The sequence below is a fragment of the Bos grunniens genome, chromosome 2, assembly GCF_055505025.1.
Source record: "Bos grunniens cultivar Pamir isolate PY7600 chromosome 2, Bosgru_T2T1.0, whole genome shotgun sequence".
NCBI classification, from domain to species: Eukaryota; Metazoa; Chordata; class Mammalia; order Artiodactyla; family Bovidae; genus Bos; species Bos grunniens.
Window position 1 is genome coordinate 132,082,840 of NC_141166.1, and position 18,523 is coordinate 132,101,362.

General features: G+C 55.8%; 1 protein-coding gene across 4 annotated transcripts in view; it reads left to right on the forward strand.

The window, feature by feature from the left end:
* Positions 1 to 18,523, forward strand: part of MYO7B (myosin VIIB) — a 102,155-nt gene that overhangs the window by 81,399 nt on the left and 2,233 nt on the right. For 2 of the 4 annotated variants that reach the window (XM_086362323.1, XM_086362320.1), the window contains exons 28-43: positions 1,299 to 1,418; positions 2,725 to 2,898; positions 3,525 to 3,752; positions 5,147 to 5,314; positions 10,367 to 10,484; positions 10,571 to 10,697; positions 12,010 to 12,176; positions 13,144 to 13,325; positions 14,242 to 14,372; positions 14,664 to 14,821; positions 15,022 to 15,175; positions 15,599 to 15,754; positions 16,358 to 16,463; positions 17,422 to 17,535; positions 17,722 to 17,809; positions 18,348 to 18,454. In XM_086362323.1, the coding sequence (XP_086218449.1) occupies positions 1,299 to 1,418; positions 2,725 to 2,898; positions 3,525 to 3,752; positions 5,147 to 5,314; positions 10,367 to 10,484; positions 10,571 to 10,697; positions 12,010 to 12,176; positions 13,144 to 13,325; positions 14,242 to 14,372; positions 14,664 to 14,821; positions 15,022 to 15,175; positions 15,599 to 15,754; positions 16,358 to 16,463; positions 17,422 to 17,535; positions 17,722 to 17,809; positions 18,348 to 18,454 (2,298 nt within the window). Of the gene's footprint in view, positions 1 to 1,298; positions 1,419 to 2,724; positions 2,899 to 3,524; positions 3,753 to 5,146; positions 5,315 to 6,047; positions 6,156 to 10,366; positions 10,485 to 10,570; positions 10,698 to 12,009; positions 12,177 to 13,143; positions 13,326 to 14,241; positions 14,373 to 14,663; positions 14,822 to 15,021; positions 15,176 to 15,598; positions 15,755 to 16,357; positions 16,464 to 17,421; positions 17,536 to 17,721; positions 17,810 to 18,347; positions 18,455 to 18,523 lie in introns of those variants that run through there. The other 2 variants (XR_015149087.1, XM_086362328.1) reach the window with 2 other exon arrangements.

Genomic DNA, 18,523 nt, shown 5'->3' on the forward strand with positions numbered 1-18,523 from the left:
GGGCCTCAGTTTCACGTCTATAAAAGAGGATGCTCCTCCGGCCCCTAATCAGGATCTGCAGGGCCATCTCACCTGGGCTCCATCACCAAAAGACAGTGAGGTGGTGGATGAAATGGGCATTGAAAAGACAAAAGTGTTTGAGGAATGGGTACCAATGAGAGGCTGGATGCAGCATCTCTCTCTAGGCCTAAGAACTAACAAGAGAGGTGTTTCCAAGTGTTGGAGGCCCCAGGCTTCGCTGCTCTAATACACCTTTTGGTTCTGAATATAAAAGTAGTATGTAGGGGGACTTCCCTGGTGATCCAGTAGTTAGGAGTCTGCTCTTCCACTGCAGAGAGCACAGGTTCAATCTCTGGTTGGGGAACTAAGATCCCATATGCCCTGCAGCCAAGAGGGAGAAAAAAGTAATGTGTAGGAAATGTAAAAAGTCTAAATAGAAGATAAAAGTCATCCTCACACCCAGAGGCAACTTGCCTAACGGTTTCTGACCTTTTGTGATGTGAGAGAATCATACTTGTGATCACACAGAAAACAATCTCACTATCTCTCATGCCTCCAGGGACAGCAGGAAGTCTGATCACCCTGGCCATGTGCCCTGGGGCAGACTTGACAGCAGTAAATCCTTCCAGGCTGCATCTTCTCAAAGAATCTCTCTGAGAGACAAAAAGCTTTTCAACACCTTGTTTCAACATCTCATGGAACATATTTTGAACATCGGCTCTCCTGCAGCTTTCACTTATAAGCGTCTTCTCACGTCATAAACTGTCCCCAAATGGCAGTGCTAATGCCATTTGCTAGTGTTCCTAATGCATATTTCACTTTTTGATGGACACTTAGGATCTATCTTCCAATTGCCCATCACCATAAACACCACTATGATTAAAAACTATACATCTACCTTTACCAAATTATTTTTACCTTTACCAAATTAGGTCAAAGAGTGAACACATTTTAAAATTATGTACTATTTAAAACATATTGACAAATGGGTCCTCAGAAATGCTGTGCAACTGATACTCCTCATAGTGTGACAGCCCCATGTTAATGCACCTTTGCCACGGCTATTATCATTTTTTAGCTTTTTTCCAGTTTTATTGAGATATTATTGACATATAACATTGTTCAGATGTAGGGTATACAGTGTTGTGATTTTATATAGGTGTGTATTGTAAAATGATTGCCAAGTAATACATCATCCATAATTACAATTAGTATCATAGTTCCTAGAATCTGGACAGTGAATAGAAAGTGGCCTCCATTCTAAGTATCTTTGTGCCGTTCCCTTCCTCATCCACCAGTATCTGCTGAACTTCATTGGTCAAGGACCAGTCGGCTACGGGCCCTTCTGTGCTGAGCGCCTGAGACGCACCTGTGCCAATGGTGTGCGCACAGAGCCCCCCTCCTGGCTGGAGCTGCAGGTAGGGGCTGGAGGGGATGGGAGGCAGCCAGTGTGGGGTGGTGGCAGCCCCCGTGACTCCTCCAGCACAGCTCATGGGGCTGCCAACAGGAAGTATGTGCTCTGGGCCTCTCCCCGCTCTTCTGGGCCAGTGGTCCCTGGGAGCCCCAGCTGGGGCTCAGCCTCCCCAGACCCAGTCCAGGCTTCAGAAGTGCCACCTCCCCCACATCTAAATTGATATTCCTTGGTGGCTCAAATGGTAAAGAATCTGCTGCAGTGTAGGAGACCCGGGTTCAATCCCTGGGTCGGGAAGATCCCCTGGAGAAGGGAATGGTTACCCACTCCAGTATACTTGCCTGGAGAATTTTATGGACAGAGGAGCCTGGCGGGCTACAGTCCATGGGGTTGCAAAGAGTCAGACATGACTGAGTAACTAACACTTTCTCTTTCATTTAGGGCCCTTCTAGCTGAAGGGGAAAATCAGTCTTAGTTCCTTAGCTGCAGGGTGTGAGTGGCTGCTAACTGCCTAAAGCTTACCCCTCCCAAAGACACTTGCATTTTATATGGTCATGCAAGGTTGTCAACCTAGGTGGCATTCTTGTTTGTGTTACTTGTGAGTTCTTGCAGGATCCGCAGGAACAGTACTTCAGACACAGGTAGGGTCTGGCCCCCACCCTACCCGTGGCTCCTGGAAGGTATGCTCTATGCCTTGTGGTGCCCTATACCAGGACACAGAGAGCACCTCCCACCACACCCTATCGTGTTCTTACTCTGCCACCAACATCCACGGGACTTCCCTCCTCTACCTCATCTACCTGCTCTGCCCAGAAGCCTTGGAGTTGAAAGTGAACTTGCTGCAGCTTTGTGGCCTGTGCTCAAGCCCTGCTGTACACAGAGAGTAACAGTGGCTTCCTCTGACCCAAAACGTTCTAGAGTCCAAGACTCAGACATCTCCAAGAGCTTTTTGATTTTCTGTGATCCTGAGTCACCCAATCTCACTGAAGCTCAGGGAACTCATGTTAAAATGGGGCCTTCCAGTACAGGCTGCACCCTACGGACACGGTGCTTAAACAGCTCTTACCCTGGCAGGTTCTTCAGTTCAGCAGCGATGTCTGCTGGCCAGGACTGTGTAAACGCTTTGCCGAGCTGGGCGGGGCTTCAGAAGGCCCCGCCCCCCAGAACCCATGGGAATGCGCCCGCGGGGGCAGTGGGTTGGAAAGAGGGGCTGGTGGGCCAGCCTCCCATCACAGAGTTCCAGGAGCTCCAGCGCAGGCAGCTGAGCCGAGGGGCCTCCTGGGCAGAGGACCTGAGTCTTCGTCCGTGCCCAGGCTGTCAAGTCCAAGAAGCACATCCCAATCCATATCAGCTTGGCGACTGGAGAGAGCCTGACGGTCATGGTGGACTCTGCCTCAACGTCTCGGGAAGTCTGCCTGCACATCGCCCGCAAGCAGGGCCTCAGCGACCACCTGGGCTTTTCTCTGCAGGTCACCGTGTACGACAAGGTACTGGCCAGGGGTCCCGCCACCGCCCGCCTCCTTCACACACGCAGGGCAGCACCAGCCCTTGTATCATGCCAGCCTAGGCACCACTCACCTTCCCAGCTGCCAAACACAGATGCGAGCACAAACTCCCGCTTACAGACGTGCCTCCTAACCAGGCAGCCTGCCCCCTGGCCAAACACTCGCACACTCAGCCTAGTATCTCACACACACACACCTGGAAGGTCCCCTGCTGTGCCTACATCCTGCGCCAAGCCCCTCACCCTGAGGAGCTCAGAATCCCATGCATCCATGTGGAGGTCACACCAGCACTGCCCCATCCTGACCCCACATCGTCGCCCCACCCAGATGCCCTGATTCCCACGCTCAGAACCAGGTATACACAGGCCAATGAATCAAGGCATTCGAACCCAGTCACATGGGCATGAGCCTCCTGTGAGAGGGGCCGGCAGGGGGAGAGTGTAGGCGTGTTTAGGGGTGAATGACAGGCCACGCCCAATGGGGAGGAGTCTGAAGGGTTCCTGTCCTCTTGATGTCCACACCTCCACATGGGTATGGCAAAGGCAGGTGTCCCTGGGGGGCTGACACGCAGCAGTTGCTCACCCCTGCCGCTCTGATTCTGGTCTCAGTTCTGGTCCCTGGGCAGCGGGCGTGACCACGTGATGGATGCCTTGGCCCAGTGTGAGCAACTGGCCCGGGAGAGGGGCGAGAGTGAGCGCCAGGCGCCCTGGCGCATCTACTTCCGGAAGGAGTTCTTCACTCCGTGGCATGACTCCCAGGAGGACCCGGTCAGCACCCATCTCATTTACCGCCAAGTCCTCCATGGAGTCTGGCTTGGCGAGTACCCCTTCGAGAAGGTGAGGGGACCACAGCGCTCAGGGCCCCAAAGACCCCCCCTCTCAGACTGCCTGGGGAAGGGCCCTGCTCTAGGGCAGGGACTTTGGGACAGAACAAGGGCAGCTGGGCTGGGCACCAGGCAGTCCCTGGGGAGCCCGTGTGGGTCATGGAGGGCAGGAAGCTGAGGGAGAGGAGTGGGCCCAGGATGTATCTGTGAGTACAGGTCCCTGCGGCCCTCTGGGAGCAGCTGTTCCTGCCCAGTAGCCTCCATCCCCTCCTTTAGCCAGAGGTTCACTCAAGCTTCTGGGGTTTGAGCCACCTGGGCCGGCAGCAAAGCCCCCCGCCCCTGCAATCAGCCCCAGGCCCACCTAGCCTCACCACAGCAGCTGCTCATGGGGCAGCAGGGCCTGGGGGTCAGGAACACGGCCTTGGAGTCCCAGCGCTTGAATTCAGGTCCCACCTACGCCTCTTCCTGGCGGTGTGGCCTTGGAACGTTAGGTCACCTCTCTGAGCCTCTGGCTCTCTCCTGGAAGGTGCAGTCACCAGAGCTTTCTGTGTGGTTGTGAGACTCAGGGTAGGGGAGCTCACGCACCTGACCTCCTTGGGCAATGCTGTGCCTGTTCAGCGGGTGCAGACCTCCCTGGGCCTGAATCCAGAGGATGAGCTGGGGACTGGAGGAAACTGTGGCAGTCCTGGAGGCCTGCCTGGAGCAGGGCAGTGGGCAGGGAGAGGTGGGGGCAAAGGGGTCGTGGGGACAGAGGGCAGGCAAATAGACGGCTGGGCAAGGTTTGTCTTCTTGGAAAGAACAGGGCAGCTTGTCCCTGTAGGGCACCTGGAGCAGGGAACCTTCTGTGTGCTGGGCGTGCTAGTGACTTACACAGGCTCCTGCCCACATGAATCCTAGCAGAGGCTCTGCAGGAATGGCTAGGGAGATCACCTTTGCCCAGTGAGGACTGGGGGAGACAGGGTAAAGGCCTTGTCCACAAGTGAAGGACAGAGAAACCTGATGTCCTGCAGTCCACGGGGTCACAAAGAGTCGGACATGACTCAGTGACTGAACAACAGCACTCACCTCACTCAGCAGTGTTGGGGCTCCAGGCCCCAGAGCTCAATCCCACACACTCACTGGCTCACGAGGGCTGAACAAGGAACATGCAGGACACCCGCCTTGTCTTCAGGCTGGGCTGCTGGGACACTCCGGCCTGCCAACAGGAGCGCAGCCCGTGTTGGGCCCAGTCAGGGCACCCAGGGGCTCTGCCATGTTGGGGGAGAGGCAGGTCCTGCCTAGCAGAGGCGGCTGCTCACCTCAGCTGTGGGTGGTGAGCGCTCAGCAGGGGCAAGGCTTCCTGGGGGAGAGTGGGCTCGCACATGCACACCCCACCCTGGCTCCCGTGTGTGTGCCTGGGCTGTGCAGGAGGAAGAGCTGGTGGAGCTGCTGGCCCAGCACTGCTACGTGCAGCTCGGTGCCTCGGCCGGGAGCCAGGCCATCCGGGAGCTGCTGCCCAGCTGTGTCCCCTCCAAGCTGTACAGGACCAAGACCCCAGAGAAGTGGGCCAGCCTGGTCACCACCACCTATGCCAAGGTCAGCCTCCCCAGAGCCTGTGTACTCCGGCTATGAAGCTCTTTTTGGGGGTGGTGGGCCCCTTGGTATTTAGAGGGGCTGGAGATCCCATTATGAGTCCCTACTCACTGAGGGGATAGAGACTAACCTCCCGGTCAGCATAGCCCTAAGTCTCCAGGTTTAAACAATCTTGTTCAGGTTCACCCCCCTCACAAGATGGTATCTTGGCTGGTCTGGGCAGCTCAGTCCTCCACTGGTCTCTACTACAGGCTCAATCTGGGCCTTGGCTTTTGGGTGCAAGAAGGCATCCCCAGCTGCTGACCACGCGCACACCCTCACCTTGGCCCCAGTTCCGCCCTGGGCCTTATTGGTGTCCCCTTGCTGGGCCCTGAATGCCCGATGCTGGCCTGGACGGCGGGAGGGCTGCCCCTCCTCTACCCCTGCTTGGTCAGCCCACAGCAAGTGAAGATGGTTCCTGAAGGCTCACAGCCTCTTCCCCAAGAAGACAGCCCTCTGACTTGGTCCCCCTGCTTCTCTTCCCCTCCCCACAGGGTTGTCCCAAACCACCCCTCTGTCAGAGCCTCCTTCCTCATAGGGTGCTTTGCTCTGCAGTGTGTCCTGAGAGTGCAAAGGGATCTCTAAGGGCTGGTGGGCTCCGTGCTGCAGCTGGTGGTGCAGAAGAGCTGTGCATGGGGTGAGGGGGCGTGGAAGGGGGAGGATAAAGCCCTTTGGTTAATGCTTGTGTGTGTATTAGTCACGCAGTTTTGTCTGACTCTTTAACACCCTATGGACTGTAGCTTGCCAGACTCCTCTGTCCATGGAATTCTCCAGGCAATTATACTGAAGTGGGTAGCCATTTTCTTCTCCAAGGGATCTTCCTAACCCAGGGATCAAAGCCGGGTCTCCCACTTTGCAGGCAGATTCTCTACCATCTGAGCCACCAGGGAAGCCTTCCCGGCTTCAATTACCCTGTGGCACTGGGAGCCAAGAACCAGCAGGACAAGCAGTGGGCAGTTCAAAGGCAATGCAGTGCTGGTTTGTCAGGGATTGACAGCCTGGCTGCAGGAGATGAGTCCCAGGTGCATGGCTCAGATAGCAGGCATTGCCCGAGTTCAGAGCGGGGCAGGGAGGGTAGACCAATGCAGTCTGCATTCCGGCCACAGGAAAGGAGGTACTCAGTGTGGGTTTGCAGACAAGGGTCCTGTGCACGTCTGCAGTGGGGGAATGCAGCTTGCTTTGTCCTGCTCTTCAGGAATCACAGTGCACAGCCCTGAGGAAAGGCTCCGAGGAGTCCTGCAAGAGAGAAACCCAATTGTATTGCCTAATATTCCTCACACAAGCTTCACCACAGAAGCTTTGTTCCCCAAGGCGGTCGCTATCATTTCTTGGGGACAATCCTTGGACAGGAATTTGGGGAAGCAAACCTTGTGGATTATTTTTGTTGTTTCCCAGCCTGAGTGGATGCGTTTACAGGGGAGAGGCCATGGACTTTTTAGGGCTAGTACGAGGGCTAGCAGAGGAGACAAGAGATGCACATGAACCCGAATGAACTTGAGTAAGAAGTGGCATCATCATTTGGGGAAAGGGGAGATAGGGTGAGAATAAAGAATTAGGAAATTTATGCCACTGTTTTTTCCAAAGGGAACATAAGTTTCACTGATTTTTTTTCAGTAAACACTAAAATGTGGACATTAACAAATAAATCAGAAAACAAGACAAACACAAAGAAAAAAGGGAAACCACCAATAGTATCACAACAAAGAGCTCATCCCTCTTAACACTGTGGTACATATCCTTCTAGACTGCTGTACTCACATGTACACAATTGACATGTGCATATGATTGGAATGCAAGAAGCACACTTAAAAAATTAATTTATTTTAATTGGAGGCTAATTATTTTACAATATTGTGGTGGTTTTTGCCATACATTGACATGAATCAGCCATGGGTGTACATGTGTCCCCCATCCTGAACCCCCCTCCACCTCCCTGCCCATCCCATCCCTCTGGGTCATCCCAGTGCACTGGCTTTGAGTGCCCTGTTTCATGCATTGAACTTGGACTGGTGATCTATTTCACATATAATAATATACATGATTCAATGCTATTCTCTTAAATCATCCCACCCTTGCTTTCTCCCACAGAGTCCAAAAGTCTGTTCTTTATGTCTGTGTCTCTTTTTGCTGTCTCACATATAGGGTCATCGTTACCATCTTTCTAAATTCCATATATATGCATTAAAATACTGTATTGGTGTTTTTCTTTCTGACTTACTTTGCTCTGTATAATAGGCTCCAGTTTCATCCACCTCATTAGAACTGATTCAAGTATGTTCTTTTTAATAACTGAGTAATATTCCATTGTGTATATGTACCACAGCTTTCTTATCCATTCCTCTACTGATGGACATCTAGGTTGCTTCCATGTCCTGGCTATTGTAAACAGTGCTGCGATGAACACTGGGGTACACGTGTCTCTTTCAATTCTGGTTTCCTCGGTGTGTATGCCCAGCAGTAGGATTGCTGGGTCATATGACAGTTCTATTTCCAGTTTTTTGAGGAATCTCCACACTGTTCTCCATAGTGGCTATACTAGTTTGCATTTCCACCAACAGTGTTAGAGAGTTCCTTTTTCTCCGCACCCTCTCCAGCATTTGTTCGTAGACTTTCTGATAGCAGCCATTCTGACCGGCGTGAGATGGTACCTTACTGAGGTTTTGATTTGCATTTCTCTGATAATGAGTGATGTTGAGCATCTTTTCACGTGTTTGTTAGCCATCTGTATGTCTTCTTTGGAGAAATGTCTGTTTAGTTCTTTGGCCCATTTTTTGACTGGGTCGTTTATTTTTCTGATGTTGAGCTTCATGAGCTGCTTGTATATTTTTGAGATTAATTATTGGTCAGTTGCTTCATTTGCTATTATTTTCTCCTATTCTGAAGCCTGTCTTTTCACCTTGCTTATAGTTTCTTCCATTGTGCAAAAGCTTTTGAGTTTAATTAAGTCCCACTTGTTTATTTTTGCTTTTATTTCCATTACTCTGGGAGGTGGTTCATAGAGGATCTTGCTGTGATTTATGTCAGAGAGTGTTCTGCCTATGTTTTTCTCTAGGAGTTTTATAGTTCCTGGTCTTAAATTTAGATCTTTAATCCATTTTGAGTTTATTTTGTGCATGGTGTTAGAAAGTGTTCTAGTTTCATTCCTTTACAGGTGGTTGACCAGTTTTCCCAGCATCACTTGTTAAAGAGATTGTCTTTTCTCTGTTGTGTATTCTTGCCTCTTTTGTCAAAGATAAGATGTCCATAGGGGCGTGGATTCATCTCCAGGCTTTCTATTTTGTTCTATTGATCTATATTTCTCTCTTTGTGCCAGTACCATACTGTCTTGATGACTGTAGCTTTGTAGTATAGTCTGAAGTCAGGCAGGTTGATTCCTCCAGTTCCATTCTTCTTTCTCAAGACTGCTTTGGCTTTTGAGGTTTTTTGTGTTTCCATACAAATTCTGAAATTATTTGTTCTAGTTCTGTGAAAAATACTGTTGGTAGCTTGATAGGGATTGCATTGAATATGTAGATTGCTTTGGGTAGTATACTCATTTTCACTATATTGATTCTTCCAACCCATGAATATGGTATAGTTCTCCATCTATTTGTGACCTCTTTGATTTCTTTCATCAGTGTTTTATAGTTTTCTATATATAGATCTTTTGTTTCTTTAGGTAAATTTATTCCTAAGTATTTTATTATTTTCATTGCAATGGTGAATGGGATTGTTTCCTTAATTTCTCTTTCTGTTTTCTCATTGTTAGGAAACACACCTTTTTAAAAAATAAAAATTGGATCATCGTTAGACAGCTTTAAACCTACTTCTTCACTTCGCTTAATAGTTTGGGCCCTTATTTCTGTGTCACTAAATACCAGTCTGTTTTTAAGGGCTGAATAGTACTGTATTCATGAGCTACAATTCATTCACTGGTGAACTTTAAGGTCATGTCCCATTTTCACTGTTAAACCGATGAAGTGAATCTCATTGTAGATACACCTTTTATATGCTTGATGGTTATTTCATCAAGATTGATTTCTTGAAAAGGGATTTCAGAGTGTACAAATGTTGGGTTTCCCAGGTGGTGCCAGTGGTAAAGAACCCGCCTGCCAATGCAGAAGACATAAGAGATGTGGATTCAGTCCCTAGGTTTGGAAGATCCCCTGGAGAAGGGCATGGCAACCCACTCCAGTATTCTTTCCTGGAGAATTCCATGGACAGAGGAGCCTGGCAGGCTACAGTCCATAGGGTTGCAAAGAGTCAGACATGACTAAAGTGAATGAGCACGCATGACTGTTCTAAAATCCTTGATATGTGTTGCAAAGCACCAAATCTCAGGATGTGTCCATTTACATCCCCTGGTTCAGTATATGAATGTTACCCAACCACCTTTTAAAGAGGGAACAAGAGAAACAACATTTTATCCAACAAACCATAACAGGAAGGCTCAACTGGATGTTACAGCCGGCGATTTTCCAGCTGGATATTACAGATCTGTGGACATGGGAAGAGGAAAGGGTGAAGGTCAGATAGAGCCAAGGGTGAGGGAGGGAGGAAGGTGAGACAGGACTGGGGAGGGGGGTTGAGGTGAAGGTCCCTGAGAGATGCCTCCCAAAGTGTAGAAGAGAGGCAGAGTGGAGCACCAACACACAGACACAGACACCAAGGCGGGCCTTGAGCACGGAGCAACATGCAGCCCCAGGAGGCCGGTGTTGCTGAGAGCCCGTCTGAGCCCGCAGACGGGGTCCCACAGACAGCTGCACGTGCCCCTCGTTGTCTTCCAGGCTCAGGCAGCAAGCAGCAGCCTGGCCCTCTGGCCCTTGGGAGCTCTGATTCTAAAGCGGGGATCAGAACCACCAGTGATGGGCCCTCCCCAGCCCACCAGAGTCCCTCACCTGACTCTCACGGACACTGGCCTGGCTTTAGGCAGAGACTTCACAGAATGATCCAGCAAATGAGCTCCCTGGGCACCGGGTGAGGAGTTAGCTGAGGGATAAGTGATGGAGGTGACTCATCATCGCAACCTCCGTGCAGGCACCCTATACCCAGAAGCGGGCCAGGCCACTGACTGTGCAGGAGCAGGTGGTGGACACTGCCTGCCTGAAGTGGCCGCTGCTCTTCTCTCGGCTCTTTGAAGTCACCACACTCTCAGGTAATGGTGTCTGATGTGTAAGAGGGTGCCAGTGGGCCCCCACCCTGGACGAGCCCTGGCTTCACACCCCTCTCTCCTTCTGCCAGGCCCCCAACTGCCCAAGACTCAGCTGATCTTGGCTGTTAACTGGAAGGGGCTGTACTTCCTGGACCAGAAAGAGAAGGTGCTCCTAGAACTCTCTTTCATCGAGGTCATGAGTCTGATCACCAACAGGTGGGTGCTCCGAGGGAAGCCCCAAACCTGCTCCTTCCCACAACCTCAGTCCTTGGGGCTCCAGGAGAGACCAGGAGAGGGATGGGGCACACTGTTACTGGGGGCCCGACTGACTCACACTGCATCATATGTGTGGCATAATGGCCATTGGCTCAGGCCCTGCCCTCTACTGTCCTGGGGTCAGCAATGTGTCCACACACCACCGATTGCCCTCTCAAACTTCCTCTAGAGCCCAGCTCCCCTGGAAAGAGGCACATAAGCTTGCGGCCTTTGGGGCGTCCATTCACTTATAGGTTCCTTCTCTTCTCGCTGGTGGGTACTGCTCACATGGAGGTGCCAGCAGTCTGGGAGAGGGAGCGAGGGACAGGCCTGTGTGTGCAGGGCATGGAGCAGAGTGAGGACCACCTTGCATGCCAGGCGTGCCCCAGACACCCTGCCCCCAGCTCTCATCTACTGAGAAGGCCTCCATGCCCTTCTGGAAGGTGTGCCTGTGCCCTGCCAGAGCCCCTCCTTGGTTAAAACACACCCTAGTGTGGCAGGACCATTAAGGTCATTCCCAGTGTGTGCAGGGCACATGCTGGTACCACTTACTGAGGCAGACTGTGCTAGGTGCTCTCTTCTATCCCAATAAGTCCCCCCATCACTCCATACTCTGCAGATGAATAAACAGGCATGCAGAGGGTAGGTGCTTAGTTGCTCAGTCGCGTCCTACTCTGCGATCCCATGGACTGTAGCCCGCCAGGCTCCTGTGTCCATAGGATTTCCCAGACAAGAATACTGGAGTGGGTGGCCATGCCCTCCTCTGGGGGATCTTCCCACCCCAGTAATCAAACCAGGGTCTCCTGCATTGCTGACGGATTCTTTACCAGCTGAGCTACCAGGGAAGCCCACAGAGGCTGGGTAGCTCACCCAAACTCACCCAGGCTGGAGCTCCATCTCAGCACCAACTTTCTTTGCAGTGGCCCCATGGTGGCCCTGCACGCTGGCCACCACCTTGCCTGCCCAGAGCTGACTCCACAGACAGGCTTGGCACCACCACTGCCTTTGAAGCCCATAGAACAGGACCCTAAGCTCTGGCTCATCTGCCCACGCACACAGAGAGTCCGGGGCTAGGGCAGATCCATGCTCAGCCCCAGGCCCTGTATGGCTCCAGACACACTGGAGTTTCCTCATCTGTAAGAGGGCTTCATGGTGTGATGGTTGGCACTCTGGACTCTGTAACTTGGGCAGGTCACCCCTCAGGCTGTTGAGGGGCTGACCCAGGGGGAGGGTGGGGCAGGCCTCTGGTCACATTGCCCTCTTTCCCCCTCAGGGAGGCCCGGGGTGGGCAGAGGCTGATGCTGTCCACGCTGCACGAAGAGGAGTATGAGTTCCGGTCCCCCAGCAGTGTGGCCGTCGCCGAGCTGGTGGCCATGTTTCTGGAGGGCTTGAAGGAGAGGTCCGTGTTCGCCATGGCCCTGCAGGACAGGAAGGCCACAGGTACCCAGCCAGGTGGGGAGGGGGCTGGTGAGGGGCCACTCATGTGGGTGGTTGGAGGGCGGCTTGCTTGTGCCAGGCCCTGGTGGTCACGAAGCAGGCGGAGGGCAGGGACTCGAGCAGAGAGAGGGAGAGGCCACAAAGCACTCAGGGTCACCCATGGGCAAGGCCCTCCCTCCTGCAAGATAAGGGAGTTCAGGAGGGCTCTCAGCCCCTCCAAAGTGAAGGGCACTGAGGGATGCCCTTCTTCTGGAAGCAGGGGGAGAGCCAGCCAGGTCACCAGCCCGTGCAGTGCACACCATCCCCACAGCCACCGTTATCCGGTGTTGCAGACAAGGATTGGCGGCTCAGAGGAGGAACGCAGCTTGTCCAGGGCCGCTTAGCTTGCGGGTGGGGATGGGAGCGGGGTGAGCCCTGGTGGTCTCGTTGATGGCCACAGCTTCCCTCAGCACAGCTGGAAATCAGGCTTCAGAAAGTAGGGGAGCAGGGGAGGGCTGTGCATAGGGTCTTAATTGCGCTGGAAACATCAGCAGAAGCTTTGTCCCCATGGCCCATCCCATCCTCACAGCCGCCCTAGGAGGGAAGGGTGATATTCTCCATCTTATAGCTGAGGAAACAAGCTCAGACGGGTCACTTAGCTCCTGGGCAGGTGTGGTGACAGCCTGCCAGTCCTCTGTCCCCTTGGTCCATCTGCCTCACAGCTCCCTGGCCACTTCCTGGTCAGGCCTCTGTGCAGGTCTCCCCAGCTTCTGCCTGCCCGGCTGTGCCTGTCCAGGCCCCCCGAGTGCCTGAGCTCAGGGAATCCCAGCCCCAGTCACTCTCGGGGTGGCCTTGGGCCCCCTGCTCTGTGTCCCTGTTTCCTCACCTGTCAGAGGGGACCACCCACAGGATGCCAGCAGGGCCTCTGGCCTCCACTGAACCCTGGGGAAACTGTCTTCTCTGTCTCTTGTGTGTGTCCATGTGACTGTAGAGGATTCCACCCTCCTGCCCTTCAAGAAGGGGGACTTGCTGATCTTGACAAAGAAGCAGGGGCTGCTGGCCTCTGAGAACTGGACCCTGGCCCAGAATGACCGGACCGAGAAGACGGGACTGGTGCCTACCTCCTGCCTCTACACCATCCCGACAGTCACCAAGCCCTCAGCACAGCTGCTGGTAACTCACGTGCTCGCCTGCCCTCAGCCTGGCACCCCTGGGCACCTGTGGAAGAGGCTGAGAGGCCAGGCCTGGGGTCCTAGCTCAGGTGCCTGGGCCCACCCCCCAGAAAGCCTGGGTGTCATGTCAGCCCTGCCAGCCCTGCCGCCCCTCTGGGAGAGGCAGGAAGTGCTTGTGCAGTGAGTGGCTGGGGTGTCACCTGGCACTCAGCAGGTGCTCAATCAGTGCGCATCCCTCCCACCAGGGAGCATCCTGGGGGTAAACCCATCTTGCCTCAATGTCGTTTAAAAACCCTGACCCAAAGGGGCTCAAGTCTCCCTACCCCTGACAACCACTCCACCCTAACCCCCAAGACCAGCGCCCCCCGCCCCCGCCCAGGGAGACAGGACAGATAGGCCTCCCAAATGCATGTATGAGTGCCAACTGCATGCCCTGTACCACAATACAGTATCAAACACCGTAGAATCTCCACCTTCAAGGAGACTTGGATGAATGATGACTTGATGGCAAGTGTGCAAAGTGCCACCAAGAAGCAGCACTTGTTACAGGAGCAGATTCTAGGAGGGGGCTCACCTTGTCCAGGAGGACTTCCCTGAGGGACAGACACTTCAGTGACAAGGCCCGAAGGAGGTGGGGGGCCAGGCCAGCAGGGCCAGGGTGAGGGATACCCCTGAAGAGAAGTGCCCCAGGAGAGGGGAGCCTGGTGGGCCTGAGCGCCCCCTGAAGAAAAAGGAAACAGGTTCAGAAACATCGAGTCACTGGTCCTGGGTTCTAGAGCAGGTGACACAGGACGGGTAGGTCCAAGCCTGTCCAGCCCTGTGGCCCGGCCCCTCCCAAGTCTCTGAGGACACCTGGCCAGGAGGAGCCCATGGGTGGGGCCTTCTGGACACCCATACCTGTGCCCCCCCACCCCCAGAGCTTGCTGGCCATGTCACCGGAGAAGCGGAAGCTGGCGGCCCAGGAAGGGAGGCCCACAGAGGCTCCCCCTGAGGAGCAGCCCGAGGAGAACCTGCACACCCTGGAGGAATTCTCCTATGAATTTTTTAGGTGCCCACCCTGCTCCATCCCAGGCCCCACCCCAACCAGCCCTTCTGTGCTCCCTGGGGACTCAGGTCCATGAAAGCAGAAGCAGTGCCCATGTGGGCTCCCTGGGCAGGGAGGGGGCCCTCTGACCCTGACATGACCCACCTGTCTCTTAGCGGAGTGCTGTGGGTGCGGAGGGCATCCCCGTGGGGGCCCACCCTGGAAGCCTGGGCTCTCTCTGCACTGTGTGTGCATGGCCCACGGTGGGTAGGAGCAAGGAGCAGCACACACCCTGACCTGGCTCCACCCCCACAGGGTCCCAGAGAAGGAGACTGTCAGCAGAGCCGTGCTGCCCCTGACCCGAACCCGCGGGCAGCTGTGGGCCCACTCGGCCGAGCCCCTGCGACAGCCCCTGCTCCGGCGCGTCCACGCCAACGCTGAGCTGCGGGATGCTGCCTGTCAGATCTTCATCGATATCCTTTCCCGGCCGGCCTGCCCCAACCCCACGCCAAGCCTGTGGGCCCGGGCCCCACGGCCAGCCCACCCGAGGGCCAGGCCTCTCAGGGCAGGGGGCTGCTCCGGAGGCAGTGAAGTGCCCTGGCGGGGGGGCGGGATCAGCTCCGGGCCAGACTCAGGATCAGTGGTGAGAGGCGCTGCTCCTTGACGGCTGCACCCATCCTCAGGTACATGGGTGACTACCCCTCTCGGCAGGCCTGGACCTCCCTGGAGCTCACCGACCAGATCTTCTCATCAGCCCTCCAGGAGGCCGTCCTGCAGGATGAGGTTTATTGCCAGATCCTGAAGCAGCTGACGCACAACACCAAGAGGTCTGTGGGCAGCAAGGAGGGATGGAAGGCAGTGGGCACAGGGTTGCTGTGCTCGGGGCCCCCTTGGTCCTTCCCCCAGCCCCCACCTCGTAAAGGCAGCCTTCGTTGTAACATTGTGGCGGGGGGGGTGTTGGGACTTCTTGCCCTGAGCCATGCCTCTCCGACCCTGTCTCCTTTGTCCCCTGGCCTCTCTAAACCTCAGTGCTCTCCTTCACAAAATGGGCATGATAGCACTCCCTCCCTTCCTGTGAGCAGGAAGGCTTTGGTGGCATTGGCAGCAGGGCAGTGGCCTCCTTGCCCAGGGCCTCAGGCAGGCCTCTGCTCACATGATAATCCTACAAAGAGCCCCATCTCCCTACAGTGCTGGCGGGCCGGGCCTCCAGGAGGGGCCCCTCCTGGGCTGACCTGTGCTGCCGCCCACAGGTACAGCGAGGAGCGGGGCTGGCAGCTGCTATGGCTCTGCACCGGCCTCTTCCCACCCGGCAAGGCGCTGCTGCCGCACGCCCAGAAGTTCATAGACACGCGGAGAAGGAAGGTGCTGGCCCCTGACTGCAGCCGCCGCATCCAGAAGGTCCTGAGGTGAGCCTACCAACTCCTAGGTGCCCCTGGAACGTTGGTCTGGGAGTGCCGGGCGAGGAGGGGAGCCTCCAGTCTCCCAGGATCATGTTCCAGTGGGGACACCCGCCAGAGGAGCCAGACTCAGCTTCCTGTCTGAAGTGGTGTCAGTCTGGGGAGATAGGACCCGGTCCTAGCCACCAGGGAGGAAGACACAAGAGAGGCCCAGGAGGGCTGCGGGGAGGCTGGAGGGGTTGGCAGAGTTCCTGGCCACGAGTGGCCACCTGGGTCATGAAGAGGCCCATACCCGATGCCCAGCTATGTGAAGATGGGAACACGACTGGCCCTGCCCACTGGTGGCCTGCCCAGTCTGGTCCTCTCCCCACGTGTCCTCAAACCTCGGGGCTCCTGGGAGATGAGGCCAGGCTGGCCTCTGCCGCCTCCTATGGGTCATGTGCCCAGCGCCTCCACAGGGCAGCTCCCCGCCCTGACCTGGGCACCACTGTGCTTGTCTCTGGGGTTAGCTTCTGTTGTGCGCATGGCACATAGCTGAGCTCAGAGGCTGGTGCTGGGGCCCGGCCTGGGTAGGGGTGGTGGGTGGCCTGTGCAGCGCGCACTTGGCTCCAGGACAGGGCCCCGGAAGCAGCCGCCGCACCAGGTGGAGGTGGAGGCCGCTGAGCAGAACGTCTCCCGCATCTGCCACAAGGTCTACTTGCCCAACGACACGAGCGAGGTGAGCCTCCCCGCCCTGCCCCCCACATCACCAGGGGCTCACAGCCAGAGCAAGGCACCTTCCCACTGGGGTCACTCTAGGAGGGCTGGGAGACGCCTACAGACACAGCTGTGTGAGTTCGAATGGACTGTCTCCCCTTGTGCGCTCCTAGCCCCTCTCCTGTGAAAATACTGCTCTGCTCTTGCTGGCCCCCACCAGCATGAACTGAGTGCTGGGTGCCCTCAGGAGCTCCGCGCCATGCAGGGGACTACTGGCCCTGGGCAGGTTGTAGTATGGCGGGGAGTTGGGATGTCCCAAAGGCATGGGGGGCCTTCCAGGCCAGGCACAGGAGTGAGGAGGCCAGGAGGCTGGGCAACGAGGCTGAGTTCCAGGGCCTAGAGGCCCCTTGGGGCTTCCACCCAGCCCTGGGGCCACAGTGAGCAGGGAGCCCATGAGGTGCCTATGGATGGAGCCCAGTTGGCTGTTGGGGACAGCGGAAGAGCCAGGTGCGAGTTGGGAGTGCATGCGTGCGTGCTAAGTCACTCAGTTGTGTCTGACCCTGTGCGACCCCATGGACTGTAGCCCATCAGGCTCCTCTGTCCAAAGGATTCTCCAGGCAAGAGTGCTGGAGTGGGTTGCCATCCATTCCTCCAGTGGGAGACCTTGGCTAAATGGCAGCAGTGGAGGGAGGGGAAGTGGGGGTGATGACCTCACGGCCCTCCCCAAGTGGACTGTGGCCTAGAGATGGCAGAGCCCATGATGGGAAGTTCCCAGTCTGGCTGCAGGCTCTCAGAGCAAGTTGAAACAGCCAGGCCTCTTGGGTACCCCGAGACAGTGAGCCCTGTGACAGAATAGTGCACACATCTGGCCAGGTTTCTAGAGGGGTAGTCTCACCCTTCTCAGGACAGGGCACGCCCAGCCTTAGCCAGCAGGGTTCAGAGGGTTATCCAGAGCTGAGCCGGGCTGCCTCTCTGCCCAGATGCTGGAGGTGGGTGCCAACACGCGGGTGCGGGATGCCTGTGACAGCATCGCTGCCCGGCTGCAGCTTGCCTCCTGGGAGGGCTGCAGCCTTTTCATCAAGATCGCAGACAAGGTGTGTGGCCCGCACGCCAGGGGGCGGGAGGGAAGGCGGTTAAGGCGGGTGGGGGTCTCCCACCAGCACTGGGCCAGCCCCGCCGAGGTTCACAGGCACACAGGCGAGAGGGGTCACAGAGCCCCAGGGTGACACCTGGCCTCCTGCACACCTGCCTGCCTGTACCCTCCTCTCCACCTGCTCCAGGTCATCAGCCAGAAGGAGGGAGACTTCTTCTTTGACTCCTTGCGGCATGTGTCCGACTGGGTAAAGAAGAACAAGCCCCAGAAGGAAGGTGAGCAGAAGGCTTCTCAGAGCCAGGCTGGGGCCACAAAGGAGGGTGTTGCTGGGACATGAGGTGAAGCAGAGCTTGTCTGCCTCCTGGACCAGGGTCAGACAGCTCCCCGGGACCCTCCCGCATGGCCCATGCCCATTTATTCATTCATTCTCCTCAGGTCCCCTGGCTCATGGGTGTGGCCAGGCCTGGGGCCAGGCAGTGAGGCCCTGCCCTGAGAACTCTACCAGCTCGGGCAGGGGCTGGGCTTGGGGCAGGCCTGGAACACATGGCCGGACTTTGGGGTGATGAAGGGTGCACAGGGGCAGAAGGGAGTCTGACCCCGCAGGGAGATCCAGGAGCGCCCACTCATCCTGAAGGCTGAGGAAGGGCTGGGGGCCAGGGAGAGAGGTATGGGGGCTTTCCAAAGGGGAGGTCATGGTAGCAGACACAGCAGCGACATGGGAGGGCCAAGTGGCAGGGTGCAGGAGTGGGGGGTAAAGCCTCAGAGCCTGGCTGGCCAGGGACAGGCTCTGTGCTCACTGCTGCCCCTGCCCAGGGGCCCCTGTGACAATCCCCTATCAGGTATATTTCATGCGGAAACTGTGGCTCAACGTGGCCCCTGGGAAAGATGTGAAGGCAGACACCATCCTTCATTACCACCAGGTACCGGGCTGCCCCTCCTGGGGGTGTCGGGGCCACTCTTGCTCAGTCACACCTGCCCTCAGAGTGGGG